This window comes from Dermacentor albipictus, chromosome 1 (assembly GCF_038994185.2).
Source record: "Dermacentor albipictus isolate Rhodes 1998 colony chromosome 1, USDA_Dalb.pri_finalv2, whole genome shotgun sequence".
Lineage (NCBI taxonomy): Eukaryota > Metazoa > Arthropoda > Arachnida > Ixodida > Ixodidae > Dermacentor > Dermacentor albipictus.
The window spans coordinates 143,416,101-143,434,747 of NC_091821.1; the positions used below are offsets into that span (position 1 = coordinate 143,416,101).

At 46.5% G+C, this 18,647-nt stretch overlaps 1 protein-coding gene across 1 annotated transcript; it reads left to right on the plus strand.

Annotated features, from left to right (window-relative positions):
* The first annotated feature begins 10,967 nt into the window (after nucleotides 1-10,967).
* LOC135900110 (adult-specific rigid cuticular protein 15.7-like) lies at nucleotides 10,968-15,536 on the plus strand. Its single transcript, XM_065429556.1, has 3 exons — nucleotides 10,968-11,071; nucleotides 13,030-13,122; nucleotides 15,042-15,536. Exons 1-3 carry the CDS (start codon nucleotides 11,060-11,062, stop codon nucleotides 15,402-15,404), a joined length of 468 nt encoding a protein of 155 aa, XP_065285628.1. The 5' UTR covers nucleotides 10,968-11,059; the 3' UTR covers nucleotides 15,405-15,536.
* The last annotated feature ends 3,111 nt before the right edge of the window (nucleotides 15,537-18,647 follow it).

Consider the following 18,647-nt stretch of genomic DNA (forward strand, 5'->3'; position numbering starts at 1 on the left):
GTTGCGCTCCGTGATTTCCTGGTGACCGCATCCAACGGATTCGAGGATGCGTCTCCCCGCTCGCGATGATGATAGTCGAATTATTTGAGCCACTCGTTGGGCCTCGATCACCTCTGATAGGGTGTTGTGCATGCCTAGTTGCATGAGACGCGCGGTGCTGGTAGTGAGTGGTAAACCCAGCACGCGCTTGATGCTTTTGCGCATGAGGGCGTCGATTTTGGCCTCATCCCCTTTAGACCAGCGCAACGCGGAGGCTACATAGTTAACGTGGCTCATCAGAAACGCGTGGTAGAGTCTGAGTAGATTGCTCTCGCTTAAACCCGCTCTGCGGTTCGAGACCCTGAGGATAAGCCGAAGCATATTCTCCGTCTTCGAAGTAATGCGGGCTATAGTCTGTGAGTTGCCCCCGCGAGATTCCAGCAAGAGTCCGAGGACCCTGATGGTATCCACTCTGTGAATTTGTTGTCCGTCCTTCGTATAGAGGGCTATGGGAATTTGATCTAAGGGTGTGGAGCACCTAACCCCCCGTCGGGTGGGCCTATACAATAGAAGTTCGGACTTGGTTGGTGACAGACTCAGGCCCGTGTCTAGTAGGAAGTGTTCTGTGATGTCGAGCGCCTCTTGGAGCGCACTCTCAACTGCAGCGTCAGACCCTCCCAAGCACCACACGGTAATATCATCCGCGTAGAGGGCGTGACCCGTTCCTCTTACTGTGGCCAGTCTGTCCGAGAGGCCCTTCATGGCGATGTTAAACAGTAGGGGAGAGATGACCGCCCCTTGCGGGGTGCCTCTCGCTCCCAATGTAAATTCCTTCGATTTGATTTGCCCTATTTTGACAGTGGCCTTGCGATCCCTGAGGAAGGAGCTAACGTACGCATGGAATCGTGGCCCCAGGCCCAGATCTGAGATGGCGTCTAGTACGAACCGGTGCGAGATGTTATCAAAAGCCTTGGACAAGTCTAGAGCAAGGGTGCCCCGAGTGTCTCTAGTGTCGACATCAATGATTTGCCTCTTTATAAGTAACATGACGTCCTGTGTGGAGAGTGCCGGCCGAAAGCCGACCATGTTGTGAGGGAATAACTCATTATTTTCTATATGCCTAGATATACGGTTGTGAATGACATGTTCGGCCACCTTACCCACGCAGGACGTGAGCGAGATGGGCCGCATGTTCTCCGGCCCAAGAGGTTTGCCTGGTTTCGGGATGAGCACCACTGAGGCTGTCTTCCAGGAGTCGGGGACTAGGCCCGTTTCCCAAATTTTATTGACCTCCCCGGTGAGCAGCGCAACTGATTGTTCGTCCAAGTTTCGGAGGAGCTTATTGGAGATGCCATCCGGGCCCGGCGCAGAGCGACTGTTGAGCGTTTGCAGCACCTCCCAGATTTCGGATTCCGTGAAGGGGGCGTCGAGCTCCCCCACCGCTCCCCCCCGATAACAAGGATAATCCCCGTCACTGGAGTGGCCCAGCGGAAGATACTTTTCGGCCAACTCTTGCAAGAGGACGTGTTCAAATACGCCCGCCGCCTTTTGATTATGAACTATGCGATCGATGGCTAGTCTCTGATTGTTTTTGGTTTGCGAGTCGTCGAGTAAGTGTTTGAGCAGGTTCCATTTGCCCCCCGTTCTCATCTGCCCATCAACCGAGGAGCACACTTCATTCCATTGTTGTTTGGACAGTTCGATGGAATGAGTTTCAATTGTACGATTGAGCTCCGCAATTTTCTTACGAAGCCGGCGGTGGAGTCTGTGCGTTCTCCAGCGGTGCAGGATGGAGTTTTTGGCTTCTAGGAGGTGTGCAAGGCGCGCGTCCATACGATCTACCTTTAGTTCGGTCTTAACCACCTTGGTCGCAGCTTGTACGTCCTTCTGTAGTCTTGTGAACAGACTATCGAGACTATCGTAGTCGGTCTGGTCCGCCTTCCGTATTTTCCGGAAGGCATCCCAATCCGTCACTTTAAATTCCCTGGTAGGGGCTGTGCTAATCGTTAGGGTAATCTCCACAATGAAGTGGTCGCTGCCCAGGTTCTCTTGCAAATTTTGCCATCCTGCTCCGGGGGCGTTCTTGACGAACGCCAGGTCCGGAGTGGTGTCTCGGACTACCGACGTGCCGGTTCGCGTCGGGTATTGAGCATCCGTAATCAATTCCAGTGAGCAGTCAGCAACTGCCTGGACAAGGAGATTGCCCTTGGTGGATTGGCGGGGGTATCCCCAGGCATTGTGGGGGGCATTGAAGTCACCCGCTATCAAAGACAAACGGAATGGGAAACGTAGGGCGGTTAACCGGAAGATATTCTTATTTGCTACCTTCTATAAGGGGAACTGAAAGGCGGAAAGAATAGTGGAAAGTAAAAGCAAAGGCACGGAAAAAATAGAGTAGGTTGAGAACGTCCATGAGATCTATAGTCTCTCTGATGGGTCACTCGAATGCAAGAATGTCCGTAGTACCTTAACCGACTTGTGGTGACACGACTGTATAGGCCAGAGTTCCAGGTTTGTCTGCTGCGAGAGCGGCCGGTCATCAAGACGGACCAGAGCGGTCGCGAGTGACTGCCTGTGTGCGCTGCTTCGGGGGCAACGGCAAAGACTGTGTTCAATAGTTTTCTCGCGGCCGCAGTAGTCACATGCAGCAGTGTTTTTCCTTTTGATGCGGAAAGCAAATTATTTTGTAAAAGCGACGCCAAGCCATGCACAGTGGGTAAAGTACCGTTGTTTCGGGTCGGGATAGTCCAGGTGGAGGACGAAGTCGAAGACGGGGGGTCCAGTCGATGCAGACGTGCGCGCTGGAAACTAAGGGTGTACTACAACGATTGTGTGGCATCATTTTCAAGCACTTGCGCAGCTTCGCTCTGCATCTGTTGACAACGGGATTGGTTGCTGCACATTGTTTTCATGAGCAGATGGAGCCGCTTCATCGGCATATTCGTTGCCCATTGCGCCATAGTGACTAGGGAGTCACTGAAATGTGACGTCGTGTCCTTGCTAGACGAGGCAATGTAGGAGCTCTCGCATTTCTAGAACTAGTTGTTCGTAGGGTCCACGGCGTAAGGCGGAAAGCAAGCAATTTAGAGCTGCCTTGGAGTGACTGAAAACACTCCATTTTTGAGGTGGTCCCTCATGAATTATGCGAAGTAAGCTACGAAGAACAGCCAGCTTAGCGGTTGTCAATGTCGTCTGGCGTGATGTCTCGGACTTCAAGGTGGTGACTTTCTCAGGAAAACTTACTCATCCTACAGAACCGTCCAAGGTGGTTGAACCATCTGCATACCGTATGAGCGTTGTATTTTTCGTACAGCAAGAGCAGCGAAAGTTGCTTGACAGCTGGTGATGAGAGTTGTGCCTTCGTTAGAATTTCTGGTACTGTACGTCAAACTTGTGACTGAGCCAAGCACCAAGGGGGAAACAAAAGTCTCGCTGCAGCTATGCAATCTGATGGAAGGTATACACAATAAGACAGCATCGTCTGACAAAAAGAGGGGCGATGTCGGTCTTCTAGCAGTAAGGCTAGATAGTGGAAATGCATGCGAGCAAGGTGCCTGAGGTGTGCCTCGAGCCCTTCCATAATAATGTGAATCTTGGCTTGGTAGTCAAGCGCAATTGAAATGGTTTGTCTTGTTCATGCACATCGCCGTAACATTAGACAAACCCTAAGCGCCTGGGCCTGGGCCCTTTGGATTGTACAGATTTTAGTTCTGCAAGTATTAGTCAGCACTGCCAAGTTGTACTTCATACACCCGAGAAACAGCTTCCAATACAGTTGCATCATCACATGTACTTAAGTACCTCAGGTTCTTCCTCCAAGAAACTTGAAAAGATGAGGGATGGCTGTCAGGCGCTTCTTTAGGTAGGTCACATGGGGACTCCAACGGAGGTCACTGTCGCTGATTACCCCCTAAAACTCTGTGCGCGCTGACATAAGACCTGTTTTGTCTATCGACGGAGATGGCGTACGAAGTTATTGGTTTCCGGCTAAACGCGACAAATGCACATATTTCTGGGGAAATCCTTAGTTTACGTCGTTATCAACGTCGCAGATGTTGGAAGAGAGCTAGGGCCTTGAATGGATGAGTTTTTCTGGAACAGAACGTAGGCCTCTCACAGTTCTCCATATTTGAGATAGCGGTTTACGGGGGTCAACGGACTAACAATATTTTGTCCATCGCTCGGATCCCAGTTTATCTATGCGACTTTGTATCTTCTTATGAGTGCGCCAGTTTGTCCTTAGATCATAAATGGACTTCGTGCATCGGTATCTTCGTTCAGCGCAACCACGAATCGCACACAGTCCTTCCAACTCCAGGTCGAACAGCGAGTACTTCGGTGAGCACATGAGCCTGCGCACAGAGGTCTGCGCCGCTTCTTCAATAGCTTCTTGCAGTCCAAATGAGAGACCTTTCCGACAAGCGTCCTCCGCTAGGTTTTTAAATACAGCCCAATCAATTCTTCGTAGTGTGTAAGGCGGATGGGTGTTAGACAACCCGTTGATATTAAGTTAAGTGGGGATGCGATCGCTCCCATGTGTCTCAATGTCCTAAAACCACTTAACACGTGTGGTAAAACGGCATCCAGGCAGCCGCTGTACACTGCGCCTCGGAGAAATCTAGGACTAGCGTCATTCAACAGCAAGAGGCGATGATTGGAACAAAATGAAGCCAGTCTTCATCTCACTCCGTTGACTTTTGAGGTTCTTCAATCGGTGTGATGGGTCATAATCCAATGACCAGGATATACTTTTTATGTCTTCTAGTATTTTGATGTCAAACGGGTTTGCTGGAGATAAGTACGCACCTACAAGTCTAAAGGTGAGTTCTCTGCTTTTAGCGGTGAGGCAGACACGCTGATTGTTGTCATGAGGTTCCACAGGATGGACGACGTAAGCTCACAGCGAATAAAGACGACGACCTTCCTACTTTCGCTGTTGCTTGAGGACGTAATTGACTCGCAGCCAGATAGTTTTATTGGATTTGATAATTTTGGTTCGCAGATAACGATGATTGGAAATTGGTCACCATGTACAAACTGGCGAAAACGAGCAATGCGAGATCTTTGATCTCTGGCGTTCCACTGAATAATCGATGCTTCTCTGACCTCCTTACAAGATGACTGGTGATTGTCAGCCATGATTCACTCGAGGGTTACTAGGACTGGGCTCAGCGAGTCCAGCACTTGTAGTCCCCTTGGAGCGGATGGAGTTTCGATGCTGATAAACATTACCCTGATGACATACATTATGGACTGCAGCATCGGAATGATTCGGCGTTCTAGTGTTGGCACATCATCAACTGAAATTTGCTTCGATGGAGGCATCAAGCGTGTAGCCTCCTGGGAAGGCTGGGGGCTCGGGAGCGGCGGCCAGTCTTCTACAGGGGAAGGCTTTTTCATTTGAGGCCTCCTTGTGATCGCGGGTCTGCTTGTACTTGAAGCCGATCTCGCTTGCACAATCCGTACATGAACTGCACCTTGCGTTGTACGCTTCCGTCGCTGACAACGTCAAAGCCGGGACTTTACAGAAGCTTCACTATGAGATGAGCTGTCTCTAATCGTTTGTTTCAGAATAGCAAATTGTTTTTTTTTTGTTTTTGGGCAGTCTTTATATGTGGCCTCATGAGAGCCATTAGAGTTGCCACACTTAATATTTTTTGGCCGGCAGACGTCTGCAGTGTGCGACTCCGCGCACCGGGGGCACACTGTAGAATTTGCACATGCGGCCTTCACATGTCCGATACTGAAGCACCTGTGGCACTGAAGCGGCTTAGGGACAAACGGTCTAACGACACATCGGAAGTGAACGACTTTGACATAAAAAGAGATGGAGTAGCCCTTGAACATTATATTTCCGCAGCAGCTATTTCCGAGGCGGCATACGTGCTTTATGACCACTCCTTCATACGCCGGTTTAATCAGAATGGACAGGTGTGAGCTCGTAACTGCCACATCAATGCCGCAGATTACGCCGCCAGTGAAGGTTCCTTCCATTGGTATAACCGGTCGCACTTCGATATTTACCAATTCTCTCATCGTAGCTTGTCTAGCGCATTTCCATGGGTCATGTTGAAAGCAAGACATTCTTTCGCGTGTTTCGTCAGGCCTCCTAATTTCATTTGACGCTATTCCCTCAAGGAAAGCACAGAGAGCTTGCCTGTTTAATTATCGAAGGCTGGTGGGATAATCCATACGTATGAAGAGGATGGTGTGCGACCAGCGCTCACGTTTTGCCTGACGTATTGATGTACTTCCAGCTGATCACGTCTTGACGAGTCGCCTTTTGGCCTTTCGGTTCCTCACCGACACAAAGCTGTCATTCGATAAGTCATCGCCTGTGACTGAGTAAACCTTAATGTCTCCGCAGGTGCTGGAACAAATGCCTCGCTTCCTTGAGGAGCTTGTCAAAGTGAACCTCTGGCCTGGCGGGTTGGCAGGCTCCGCGTCCACGTTCACGAGAGCATGAGCCGAGAAGTTTTCACTGCTGATGGATTAGGTGCACTGAGTCATTGGAGAGCTCCCCGTAGCAGGCTTCTGGCCTTGTGGGTCTACTAGAATATCCGCGTCCACAGCCGGAAATCGTGGAAAGTTGGACGAATTACAGCAAGAGTTCAGCATACGTTACAACAAGCGGGCACATTGAAGGAGCTTTCACTGTCGCCACTAATGCCTGCAGAATAAAAACTAGTGAGTATGACTGACTAAATTCTTTAAAGGCAATTGTTAGTAAATATAAGCAATGTGTGAACAGCTGCAGAGGACGCAATGAAAGTGCCAAGACAGCTGGTTGTATTTACTGTATCTATGCAGTGTTATTAAAAGTGTGGAGGAAAGTAACGTCAAAATAATCGATGGTGTTGAGTAGTTCCTTAGCTAGTTTCGTGGGGCAGTAATTGGTGACTGTTATCAATTACATTTTTGAATGGTTAGGTTAGGTTTAGGTTAGGTTAGGAATGGTGATGGTTTTGAATGAAATCGGTTAGGTTTTTTGCACAACGGGCACAAGTCTGGCTCCGATTCATTTTTATTCTTCTTTAAGCATCCTTTTCATGGTCAGAGTCTCCTGTGAGTAATTGACCTAAATAAATGTACTCATGCAAGGATTCTAGAGGCTGACTGCTGATCCCGAATTCCTGTCCTCTTGTCAGACTATTGAACAGTACCTTTGTATTCTGCATAGTTATCTTCAACCCCACTCTTATGCTGTCTCTGTTAAGGTCCTCAATCATTTGTTGTAACTCGTCCCCATGGAGCGCTGCTGACAGGACAATGTAATCTGAGAAGCGCAGGATGCTGAGATATTCGTCATTGATTCTTACTCATAATCCTTCCCAGCCTAAATGCTTGAATACTTCTAAGCTTGCACTGGGGATTACATTGGAGACATTATGTCTCCTTCGAGGATACCTTTCTCGATAGGTATTTTTCCGCTTTACCTGTGGAGAATTAAGATAGCTGTGGAGTCTTTATTTGCTTTCTATGCTTTCTGCTTCTTTCTGTTTAAGTTTCTGTTTCTTTATATGCTTTCTGTTCTCCTTTATTACGCAATGGCTTCATGATTGCTGGTAACTCTGCTCAACCAAATGCCTTTTCACAATCTATAAAAGCTATATACAGAGGTTGGTTGTGCTCCACAGATTTTAAATTGCCTTATTGTGGACATAGATGTGATCAATTGTAGAATACCCTTTCCTAAAGCCAGCCTGTTCACTTGGTTGATTGAAGTCAGGTGTTGCACTAATTCTATTAGAAATTACCTTAGTAAATATTTTATACAATACTGAAAGAAAACTAATGGGCCTACAATTCTTCAGTTCTTTAACGTCTCACTTCTTATGGATTAGCATAGCGTTGACATTGTTCCAAATATCTGGTGCACTTGAAATCGTGAGCCATTGCGTTTAAAGGGTTGCGAGTTTTTCAGGTATAATCTCCTTTCCAACTTTGATCAAATTGACTCTTATTCCATCTTCTCCTGCCGTTTTTCCGCGGCGCGTGTTTTGCGAAGCGCTTCTTACCTTATCGCTAGTTATACATTGAGCTTATGCATCTTCTTCGTCACTGCTGATGCCACTACTTACTATCAAGGCTGCGTGGCGGTTCTGGGTGCTGCACAGATCAGTACAAAAGTCCTCTGCTGTCTTTACTATATCATCGAATTGCGGATGACATTGCCTTGCTTATCTTTCACTGCGTACATCTTGCGCTTTCCTATTCCAAGTTTAATTTTCATTGATTTCCCATACTGCCCACAAGTTTTACTGCTTTTTCAATCTTTTCGACGCTATAATTTGGAATATCCCTTATTTTGTATCAGCTTTGATAGTTCGGCGAATTTTGACTGATCTTTTGAGATAGACACTTTCATACTTTGTTGTTTATTTAGTAGGTCATTTGTTACTTGGGAGAGTTTATCTACGTGCTGCCTTGTTGCGTTAACTCCTACTTCAATTTGTGCTTCTGAAATCACTGCAACGCACCTGATACAATATTGGCACTATCTGCTGCGCCCATTCGAACAACAGAAAAAGTGCCCGCATTACCGATTCGGTCGCGAAAGTATATAGAGATATTGATTAGCTAACAAGGATGTCTTTTAAAGTATATGTGAAATGCAAGGCCACGTATGCTTCTAAGAGACCTGACTTCGCGAACAAACTGCTTATTTGTGCTTTACACTACTTTTATGATTTTAATAAAGTATGCGTTATAATATGCAGTGTAATGATAGAAACATTCTGTTGTGAATACCTGTGTGCAAACGTTCTTTGATATTATTGGTGAAAATGCCATGCATTATCCGCAATCTATTCGAATAAAATGACATTTGATTTTAATTGATTCTGGCATTATTCTATTCGTATTTGATTCGATGCATTTCTGGCACTATTCGTTTCCTATTCGACTCGGTCAAAAAACTACTATTCGCACACCCCTAAAACAAGTTACCCCATTATTGATCAATACCCCAGAATGGGTATGTACCACTCTATCAAAAGAGGTATAGAAGTGCTAAATTTGTTTAGCTATGGTGTCTCAAAACTGGTATCAGTACCAGAATTTATGATAAATGGACCAGAATTCACCACCGCTGTCCATCAATTCCGTAAAGACGCCCTTAATAATGAACTGTATGCCTGTCCTGTCCCTGTCTTTCTTTCGTGATCCTGCGAATAGCGCTTTCTGTCTTCATGAAGCAATTAAATGAAAAAAAATAGACGCCGATTTTTCCTATAGAATTTCGATTTATTGTGCGAGTAATGGCCTCCAGATATGCCACCTGATGAGACGGAGTAGTGCTTTTTGTTAGAAGAAAAAGAGAAAGGAATATTTTGGCCAAATTTATCTTCGATGACTACCCATGTATGAGAATAGCCGAAACACGTCATCTAATAGCCGCGTAGTGCCACCTGGCTGCTCTCTCCCGCTGCCCCCTGGACACGCTGCGCCATCTAGCGGCGCTCCCGCGAATTCCGGGCGTGGCCTCCGAGACGCATGGTGCACCTGTGCGCGCCGAATTAATACCTCCCTCCTGAGGACGTTCGTGGCGCCGCGCCCTCCTGCGTGGGGCAGCTGTGCTTCAAGAACCGGTGTGGCGCGCGTTCGATTCCGCCCAACACCGGATAAATTTTATTATTATCTTTTCACTGAAAAGCGCTGTGGACGAGATTAGGCCCATGTTTTTGTACGGCACTACCTTCGCGATCAGTCCACATATTTAGATTGCACCACCTTCGCGATCGGCCCACATTTTTAGACTACATCAGTTTCGGGATCGGCCCATATTTCCGTTGAATAGTTAGGTAGCTGGAAAGAAAACTGGCCGTACAATGATAAGAATGGTATTCGCATTTTAAAAAAAAGGGAGGTGCCCTACAACGCAACTTTTGGTGATATATTTGGAGGGGGGTCGTACTACCAGGTCAGGTTAAGAAAAGCTTGTTGCAAATTATTCAATCTAGCTCAGAACATATCGCCATAAATTTAGTTGGGAAAGATTTAGTATCGCACTCTCGTAAAGTAGTTGATGTCTGATGTAGGCACCACACAGGGCTCAAAAGTAGGCGTGACGGGTGCTACTGTGTCCCACCTTGAGGTTTCCTTATTGAATTCCCCCCGGCAGACCCAAAAGTGAACCGTTCTGCGATGGTGAGGTAACTTGTCCATCAGTTTTGCGTAGTCCATCATCACTTTGAAGTCAATCAGGTTGTTATTTGCAAAGCCTTTAGCGCGCAAGAAAGATTCGCTAAAACGATGGCCGGTCGCTCATAATAGCGAATGACGACGACTTAAATCCAGCCAATCACAAACAGCACTGACAAAAGAAGCGGTCGGCGAATCCTGCGGCTGGAACCCTACGTTAGAGATCTTATTTTCACAAAATCGACAAGTCAGAACATAAACACAGCGCTTCAGGCTTTAGTAGGCTGGTGGATTTGTGTGTGGCCGCCAATGATTGCTTCCTAACCACACAAATATCGCCCTACTACGTACACGTTGTAACGTATGCTTCCAGTTCGAACTCTATATATGAGGTTGGAAAACAATTTTGCCTGTGATTATAGCCAACGTCATAGCGGCGCCCAAAAGGTTCGTGTAAAAGTGCAATCAAATTGAAGACACGGGTTACTACCTTGAAAAGATCAAGTTCAAATGCGGAATGTAGAGAATTAGGGCATGACACAGAGATCTCAAAGCCTCTTCATAGTTACCTAAAACCTTGCCCAAAAGGTCACCGGTAAGAGCTTTTTCTTTCTCTTCTCGCACGCTTCCAGCGCAAGTCATGCACGAGACCAGAACCCAATCAAAGCAGCAACGCCGAACGAACAACCGAGTGAAACCGGCTTCGGAGAGCAGGTAACTGAATGGCGGCGTGTACGGCATGGCCACTTGTAACGTGTGTGTGTGAGCCCTAAGACACGAAATGCAGCATTCCAGGGAAATAGCCGCCAGCCTAGGGAGACTCTATTGGGAGGCCGAACAACGACTGCCAATATGGGAGAGTTTGGCCGAGACTTATAAAACCAGGCGGTCCGTAGCCGCTCGAAGTCAGTTGCAAGAGCTCCTAGACGTTGGAAACATGCTCAGTCAGGTAACCACGCTTCTGAAGCGCTGTAGTTCGATATACTCGGAGATTTGGATTACTGTACGAATGGTCGTGAGCGCAATGTCTAGCTCTTTTTGTGATATTTTTGGGGTATTTAACCGTCTTCCTATATCTTTATGTTAATGTGCACCAGGTCGCTAAAGAAGATCCTAAGTATTTTGCCAAAGGTAACGCCCTCTCCTGTCTGCTCAGATGTTTTGTCGTTTTCGTCGGAGGGACAAGGTACGGACGGAGCGGTGGTTATAGATTCCAAGCAGTACATTGTGGTTGCTGTGCTTCTTTCAGTTGTGCTACTTTATTTTCACAGAGAACACCATGTTTTGCTAATGAGTGTTGTTTTTGTGTGATGCTCGTGAACGTGTGAATAGTCTATGCGGTTATTCCCTAATTATCAGTAGTTAATCGGCGACAGAGCCAAAGTGGTGCGCTGTTAATTAATCTTGATCTGGGGTCAGGGTAACTTTTTATCGTTTACTCTTTTATTCTAAACCATCCCATCTGCTATATACGTCAAGCTCAATTTCCAGTCCATTTTTGTAAACACCCAGAACATGTACCCGCCAGGTGAGTTTAATGTAACCGCTAGTCTAATGTCCATACGGTCGCCAGTTGCAGTCATAGGTCAGGAGTCAAACGCTGTTTAAACGGTAAAAGCTTATAACATTTGACGTGAAGTTCTCGTCAGCAAAGCTGCACGTGCGCTGCCCTGGTTTATGTTAAGTAAGCGCGGACACTTGCAATATGACCAACCCCCTTCAAAAATTTGAAATGCGGCATGGTGCGATGAATGCAGATGAGAACGCAAAAGAAAAAAAAATGCCTAGCAAGCTTTTTTCGCCTGGCAAATGCAACATTTTGCATTTGCATTTCTAGCCAACAAGTTGGCTAGAAACGAATTGCGATCAAAATTACCGCTCATTACTCACAGTGAATATCCTTTCTCTACGCTGCTCGTTGAACGTTTTATGTGATTTCGGTTTCCATACAAGCTGCCATGACCTGCACGCGTAATTCGTTCGTTTACGCAATGACGTTGCGTCGCAGAGTCGAAGATACGTATACAGGGTGTTCCACGTATCTTGAGCCATAGATTAAAAATATGCAAATGCCACGTAGCTAGACCAAACCAAGGTAATGTTGTTTGCCGTCGCTTGGAGATACTCAGATTATTTTTTGCATTCCGCCTGATTACACAATTAGTCCTAATTAATTCATCAACCTCTCAATTATTATAGCTAAATGAAAAGTTTCAATGAGAAAATTGTAGAGCAACATGAAAAATTCCCGATGCAGCTCTCTGTTCTTCAGTACGTGCTACATAATAGTGTTTTGCCGAGCGTGAAACAAGCCGCGAATACACGCAAAATTGCCGCGCGACTGGCCGCTTGAGGCATTTCGCGTGTATTTGCAGGCATCTTTCACGCTCGGCAAAACACTTTTATGTAGCACGTAATGAGCAAGAGAAAGGTGTATCGGGAGTTTCTCATGTTGGCCTACAATTTTCTCATTTACATTTTTTTTCTAAGTAAAATAATTGGAAACTTGATTAATTAATTGTGACTCATACTGAGTATCTACAAGCGACGGCAAACAACATTTCCTTGGCTCTGTCCAGCTACGTAGAATCTGCATATTTGTAAAGTTTGGCTCAAGTTAAGCGAAACACTCTGTATAGACGTGTGCTCTCCGAATCACCGCAAGTGAGCGAATTCAATATTTGGCCGACTTCGCGTTTATTTGTTAAAACGGAAGCACTCATCGGCACGGAGGCGCAGTTTCCGCCTTATAATTATGGGTCTTCCGTGCTGTAGATCATGGCGCTCCTCGTTTCGTGAACACTTTTACTAGTCTACACGCGCGTCTGCCTGCGCGCTCCAGCGGAAACTGATTGTGCTTGTATAGTGACAAACAATGGTCGTGGTGCTTATTTTTGGGGCTTCCAGGTAGTCGTCTTCCTAGGCGTCACAGCCGTCGCTTTTGGGGGCTACGCTGGAGGACACCATGGCGGATCGAGCAGAACATACAGAAAACAAGATGTAAGTGCTGCGACCGCGAAAGCGCGTCATGTTACAGTAGATGAGTCTAAATTTTTACTCACATAAACGTCTTATTGGCACTTACCTCGTTTCTGATATTTGCGTGATATTTGATAGTGCGTGATAGTTGTCGACCTGAAGGCACATTTCCTGTGCGGTACATCTGTACACATTTAGGCTTCACTTCCATATTAGTAAAAATTCCTGTTTCTGGCATACGCAAACCACGGGCCCTATAACGTAAAACTATTCCAATATCTTTTCAGCCCAATATCCTGACGTCAAATTTGCGTAACCGCCGACGCAAGCATCGGGCGGTCACCCGCAGGGTTGTCTGAAGAAATCAATCAAAGGCTCTCCTCATTCATAGGAGGTAACTTTTATTTGCTTGAAAAACGAATAACATTGCCTACAATGAGCGGCTTGTCTCATCTAATTGGCTGACAAGAGGCGAGGAGCACGCTCAAGTGCAGAGGGATTCGATGGGGCTGAGCCACTGCACTGAAAATTGTTAACCGGCGAAAAGGGTGGTGCCGGCGTCCTCGATTGGTCCGCTTTCCCTTACTTAGATTGCAGTGGCTGGTCGAAAATTACGGCGGCATGCAACAGAAGCTTAAGAATGACGCTAAAACAATGCTCAGCAAAGAAGAGTTTGCAGAACGAGGTCGTAAACATGCCGAAAGTGCTCGAAAACTTTACACGGCCACGCAAACTGTCTTATTATACACAAATAAACCCATGCTATTCGGCAGGTACGAGAAACGAGTGCTTGAGTGATTAGCAGCAGCCATCTTTTATTCTTTTCGGATCGGGGCAGCCTGCGGCTATTCAAAAGAAAGTTCAGTTTTGTTTGGCATATTAATGCTTCTTGACGAAGTAGTTCTGCGGAAACCCGCAAGGTGGAGAGAAGTAACTCTTGCCTTTGCTCCGTGTTGTCGACAAATTCGACTTCGCCCTGCCATCTGCTAGCCGCCTGGTTAGCTCAGATGGTAGAGCGGCTGTCCCGGAAAGGCGGTGGTCACGGGTTCGAGTCCCGGACCAGGACGAATTTTTTTTCAACTATGAGGCTTTTCTTTCGAGGAACACGCATGGGTTTCCTTTGTAGCAATTGCTACGAACAGGTGGATGTCTTATTTTCCATTTATTCATTAATGCATCTTTAACGCGTACACGTCACTTTGACGCGGTGAGTTTTTGCGGTTTTGTGACGTCGCGTGACAGGCAGGTGAAGCGGGTGCAGTCCGAAAACGTTTGTCCAATAGCCGAGGGCTAATGGCGATGTTAGGCAATGTTATTCGTTTTTCAAGCAAACAAAAGTGACCTCCTATGAACGAGGAGAGCGTTTGATTAGTCTGTTAAAACAACCCTGCGGGTGACCGCCCGATGCTTGCGTCGGCAGTTACGCAAATTTCACATCAGGAGATTGGAATAAAAACATAATGGAATAGTTTTACATTATAGGGCCCCTGCTTATTTAGAAAAGTTAAACAAAAAGAAAAGAATCTTACAGTCTGTTGCACTTGAAAGCCTGTGCATAAGGCTTTTTGGCAAGCATAGGCAGTAAGGCTAGCTGTTCGGGCACTGGTTAATTTAGTTTCAGAGGCTGTTTTATAGGCTGGAAGCCCTTAAGCTTCGTGTATTCGGCATTTATTTCGTTGACGTTAGCGTCTGGCTTCGCAGTGAGTTGTCGTGAACAGTCGTCAGCTTTTTTTCAGCTTCTCGTCCACTCTCTCGAAAATATTAAGTACTAACACAAAACAGACGCTGGGTGGAGCAGGAGCGCCTGGCACTTTCTTTGTTTCGTCCTTGTTCTATGCGCGTATCTTGCGCAAGTATTATTTTTAAGAATCATGTCCAATGAGAAGACTTTCGTCTTTGTATTCTTGGCGCATATTTGCCTTTAAAATCTTTCCCACCAGGACTACGGACACTACCGGTTCGGCTACGACATCGTCAACGGCTACGGCGCCGTCAACGGCCGCCACGAAGCTGGAGCCGCGTACGGCCCCGTGCACGGTTCCTACTACCTCGGCGACATCGACGGCCGCCACCGGCAGGTGCACTACGTGGCCGACAAGCTCGGGTTCCGCGCCGTCGTCAAGACCAACGAGCCTGGAACTAAGAGCAGCCTCCCCGCCGCTGCGCCCTACTTGAGTGCCCACGGCAAAAGTGTTCCGGCCTACGGGCACGGTGGATACGGTGGATATGGATACGGTGGTCACGGCTACGGCGGTTACGGATATGGTGGCTATGGATACGGTGGACACGGTTACTACGGATAAGCCTGTTACCTGGAAAACATCATAATCGCAAGCGAAGAACTTGCACCTTTTCAACAATTCCCTGCATGCTACTGTCCCTACTTTGGAAAGTTTCTGTGCCACGAATAGTAAAATAAATGGTTTCAATATCGAGTCTGTGTTGAAATTGCAAGAAAACAAACTCCTATGCGTGTGGCAAGATAGAGGCCAGTGTTGTGCTGTGTAAACAGTTTGCGGTGAGCATAGCGTACGTTTTTAATATTATTATTCACGTAAATAATGCAAGCATCACAAACAGAAAAAGTAGGCTAGCAGTTGCCTTCTAAAAGGGTCACCAGCTTGCAGCGGAAGAAAAAGAGATACAGAGAAGAAGGGGAAAAAGGAAGAAATAAATAGCGAGGAATAAACAAGCACACCCCACAGTCACACGCAGAGAATCAGCGTTACAGATGAGAGCCTAGATTCGTGGTTGACAATAATTCCAGTACTAATTGTGCGAGCCTTATACATAGTTGAGGACCGGCCTTTTGGAAACAAGATATCATTAAGCACAGTTCGTGCAAGATGTAGCTGTTGAAAGGGGCACTAAAGAGAAAAATAGTTTCTTCTGTATTAGTAAACCATCCTTCCACAAGGCCAAAGGCACCACTCTTGGCGCGAAAAAATGCTTGGTAGGCCAGAAAAGAGGTAAAAACGAAAGACGGGTGCCAACGCCGCCTTAAAGTTCACGCCCCACCCCACCATGACTTCATGGATTTTAACGGTATCTGTTAGGGTCTAGGTAATTATTCAGCGGCAAAGATCGACTACATTGTGTTCTAAAGGAGCCAAATATCTGAATGTGGCAAGTTTCGGGATTTCTTACTGAGCCAACGCTGCCAAAATGAGATAAATTACTTTGACATCCGTGACGTCACACTGACGTGCCGGCGTGCGGGTTTTGGAGCGTAAATAAAAAAAAATGAAACTTTGACCTTCATTTTCTCTTCTAATAACGAACCTGTCATTGCGAAATTACCAACAAGACAGTTTTCAAACACTTCTTAATCAACCTAGGCTGATTTATTGTTTCAATTTAGTTCCCTTTGAAACTTGCTCGGAAGCACTTCACGCCATCTGCGGAAAGTTTAACACTTTAACACGAAGTGCTCAAGCATTTCTTTGGAGTGTCCGAAAGCAAGCGAGCCGTCAAATTCCCTCGCACCAAATTGCATGGGGATTTTACGCCGCTTGAAATACTTGCATAAAAAATGAGACGCCTAAATGGAACTAACAAAAGTAAGCACATGTGATTCAATATGGCTTTAAGTGTCGAAGGCCGTTGACTCGAGGTGGTTTGGGATTTAGCTTTGCACCACAACTCTGACGTCATTAGGTTGTTTTTCAGAATTCGCAATATGTCTGGCCAAAGAACAAGAAAAAGGGCCCCACATCAACGTGTTGTTAGACCGCTATCTTTCCCATGATGCCACGGTACTAGCGGATTTTAGAAAAAGGTGTTCTAAGGCTAAGTTTTGACCTCGTTCGTCAAAACTTATTAACGTATACTTTTGGCCTCTTACGTCAAAACTTGCGCTAGTTAGCACAGCCATGCGTTGAAATTTGCAACTCGATGTAGTATAACGGAATACTTTTTCATTTACGCAAATAAAGGCGTTTTTACTATTACAACAAAATAAAAAAGATGCCGTTGCTTTCATTCAGAAAATTCAGTTTACTTCTGCGACCTAAACATTATATCAACTGCATCGCGTCCACCAGTCCTGCAGTACATCCAGTATCTTGGGGCTAAATAAAAATAAACTGATACCTATACCTCGGCCCGCGCCATACAGACAGCATGCTGTTTAAGTATGCAACACGAATCAGCGATTTAGCAATGTCACAATGTGTAATGCGAGGGCTAAAAAAAATGCGCATATAAGAATGCTGAAAACTAGAACAGCCGCTCAAGTCGTTTTCACTTCACTGCGCCCAGACAAGCGTCGCACACCCCGCTGCTGAGAACGCCACGGTCCACTGCACCACTCGCCGACTGCTCGTAACGCTGGAGCGCGCGGCGCCCGCACTGCCCCCCCCCCCTTCCACAATCGTTCTTGTCACCGCTTGGGCCGCGATAGAATCGACGCGCACTCTGCGTAAACCTTGCATCATTATGTGGAAGCAGCAGATACTGCTCTTAATCGAGGCTGTACTGGAGCGCACCGTTCTGCTCATGTAACAAGGATATGGCATTAACAGCTATTTCGTGGTATGTCCTATAGGAAATAATAAACAGCCACTCGCACAACAGACGCCATTTTTTCAGAAACTCTGGAGGCTCATGCCTCCTACCGAGAGGCTCGGACAGAGGCCTTAGTTCCTTTGGGACGAATAACTGTTATTTCTCTCTGGGTTCCTCACTGGCAAAAAGTCGCGTTTTCATAGTTAGTCCAGTGTGAATTGCAATAACTTTCTGCAGCGAATAGCCCTCGCTATGCTCGGAAAGGCAGCATTAGCGCTAGACGTTTGCCATATTTGACTAACGACCATTTATCTCACTGGCCATGCCATGCCTTGTGGCATGTTATCCTAACCACTTTTGTGACAAGAAATTGTAATGAAACGTGGTGGCCTGTCGCAGCAACATACGACACATGGTGCGCTTGAAGACGGTTCTTGTTTTGGTCCTAACGTTATTTAGGATGTAATTCAGCAAAGTGCGATGTTGAGCAAGTTGGTTCATGCTTGCAAAGGAATACTAGCGCAAGGATAACTAAGCGGAAAGAGAGAACAGCCTATCGATGAAAAATGAAACAGATTCGCACTTGCCCTTTCATTGTGCTTCGTGCGGCTGGGTGCCGCAGTTTGGCGACAGGAGTCTACTATATGTAAGAGCCGTGATTCATCATCAGCCTATTTTTATGTACACTGCAGGACGAAGGCCTCTCGTTGCCATCTCTAATTACCTCTGTCCAGCGCCAGCTGATTCCAACTTGCGGCTGTTAATTTCTTAATTTCATAACACACCAAGTTTTCTGCCTCCCTCGACTGCGCTCCCCTTCTCTTGGCACACATTCTGTAACTATAATGATCCACCAGTTATTCATCCGCCGCATTTTTCTCTTGTCGTCAAGTAGAATATCGGCTATCCCAGTTTGCTGTCTGATCCACGACGCTCTATTCCTCTCTCTTAACGTTACGCCTAACATTCTTCACTCCATCGCTCTTTGCGCGGTCCTTAACTTGTCCTCGAGCTTCTGTGTCAACCTCCAAGTTTCTGAC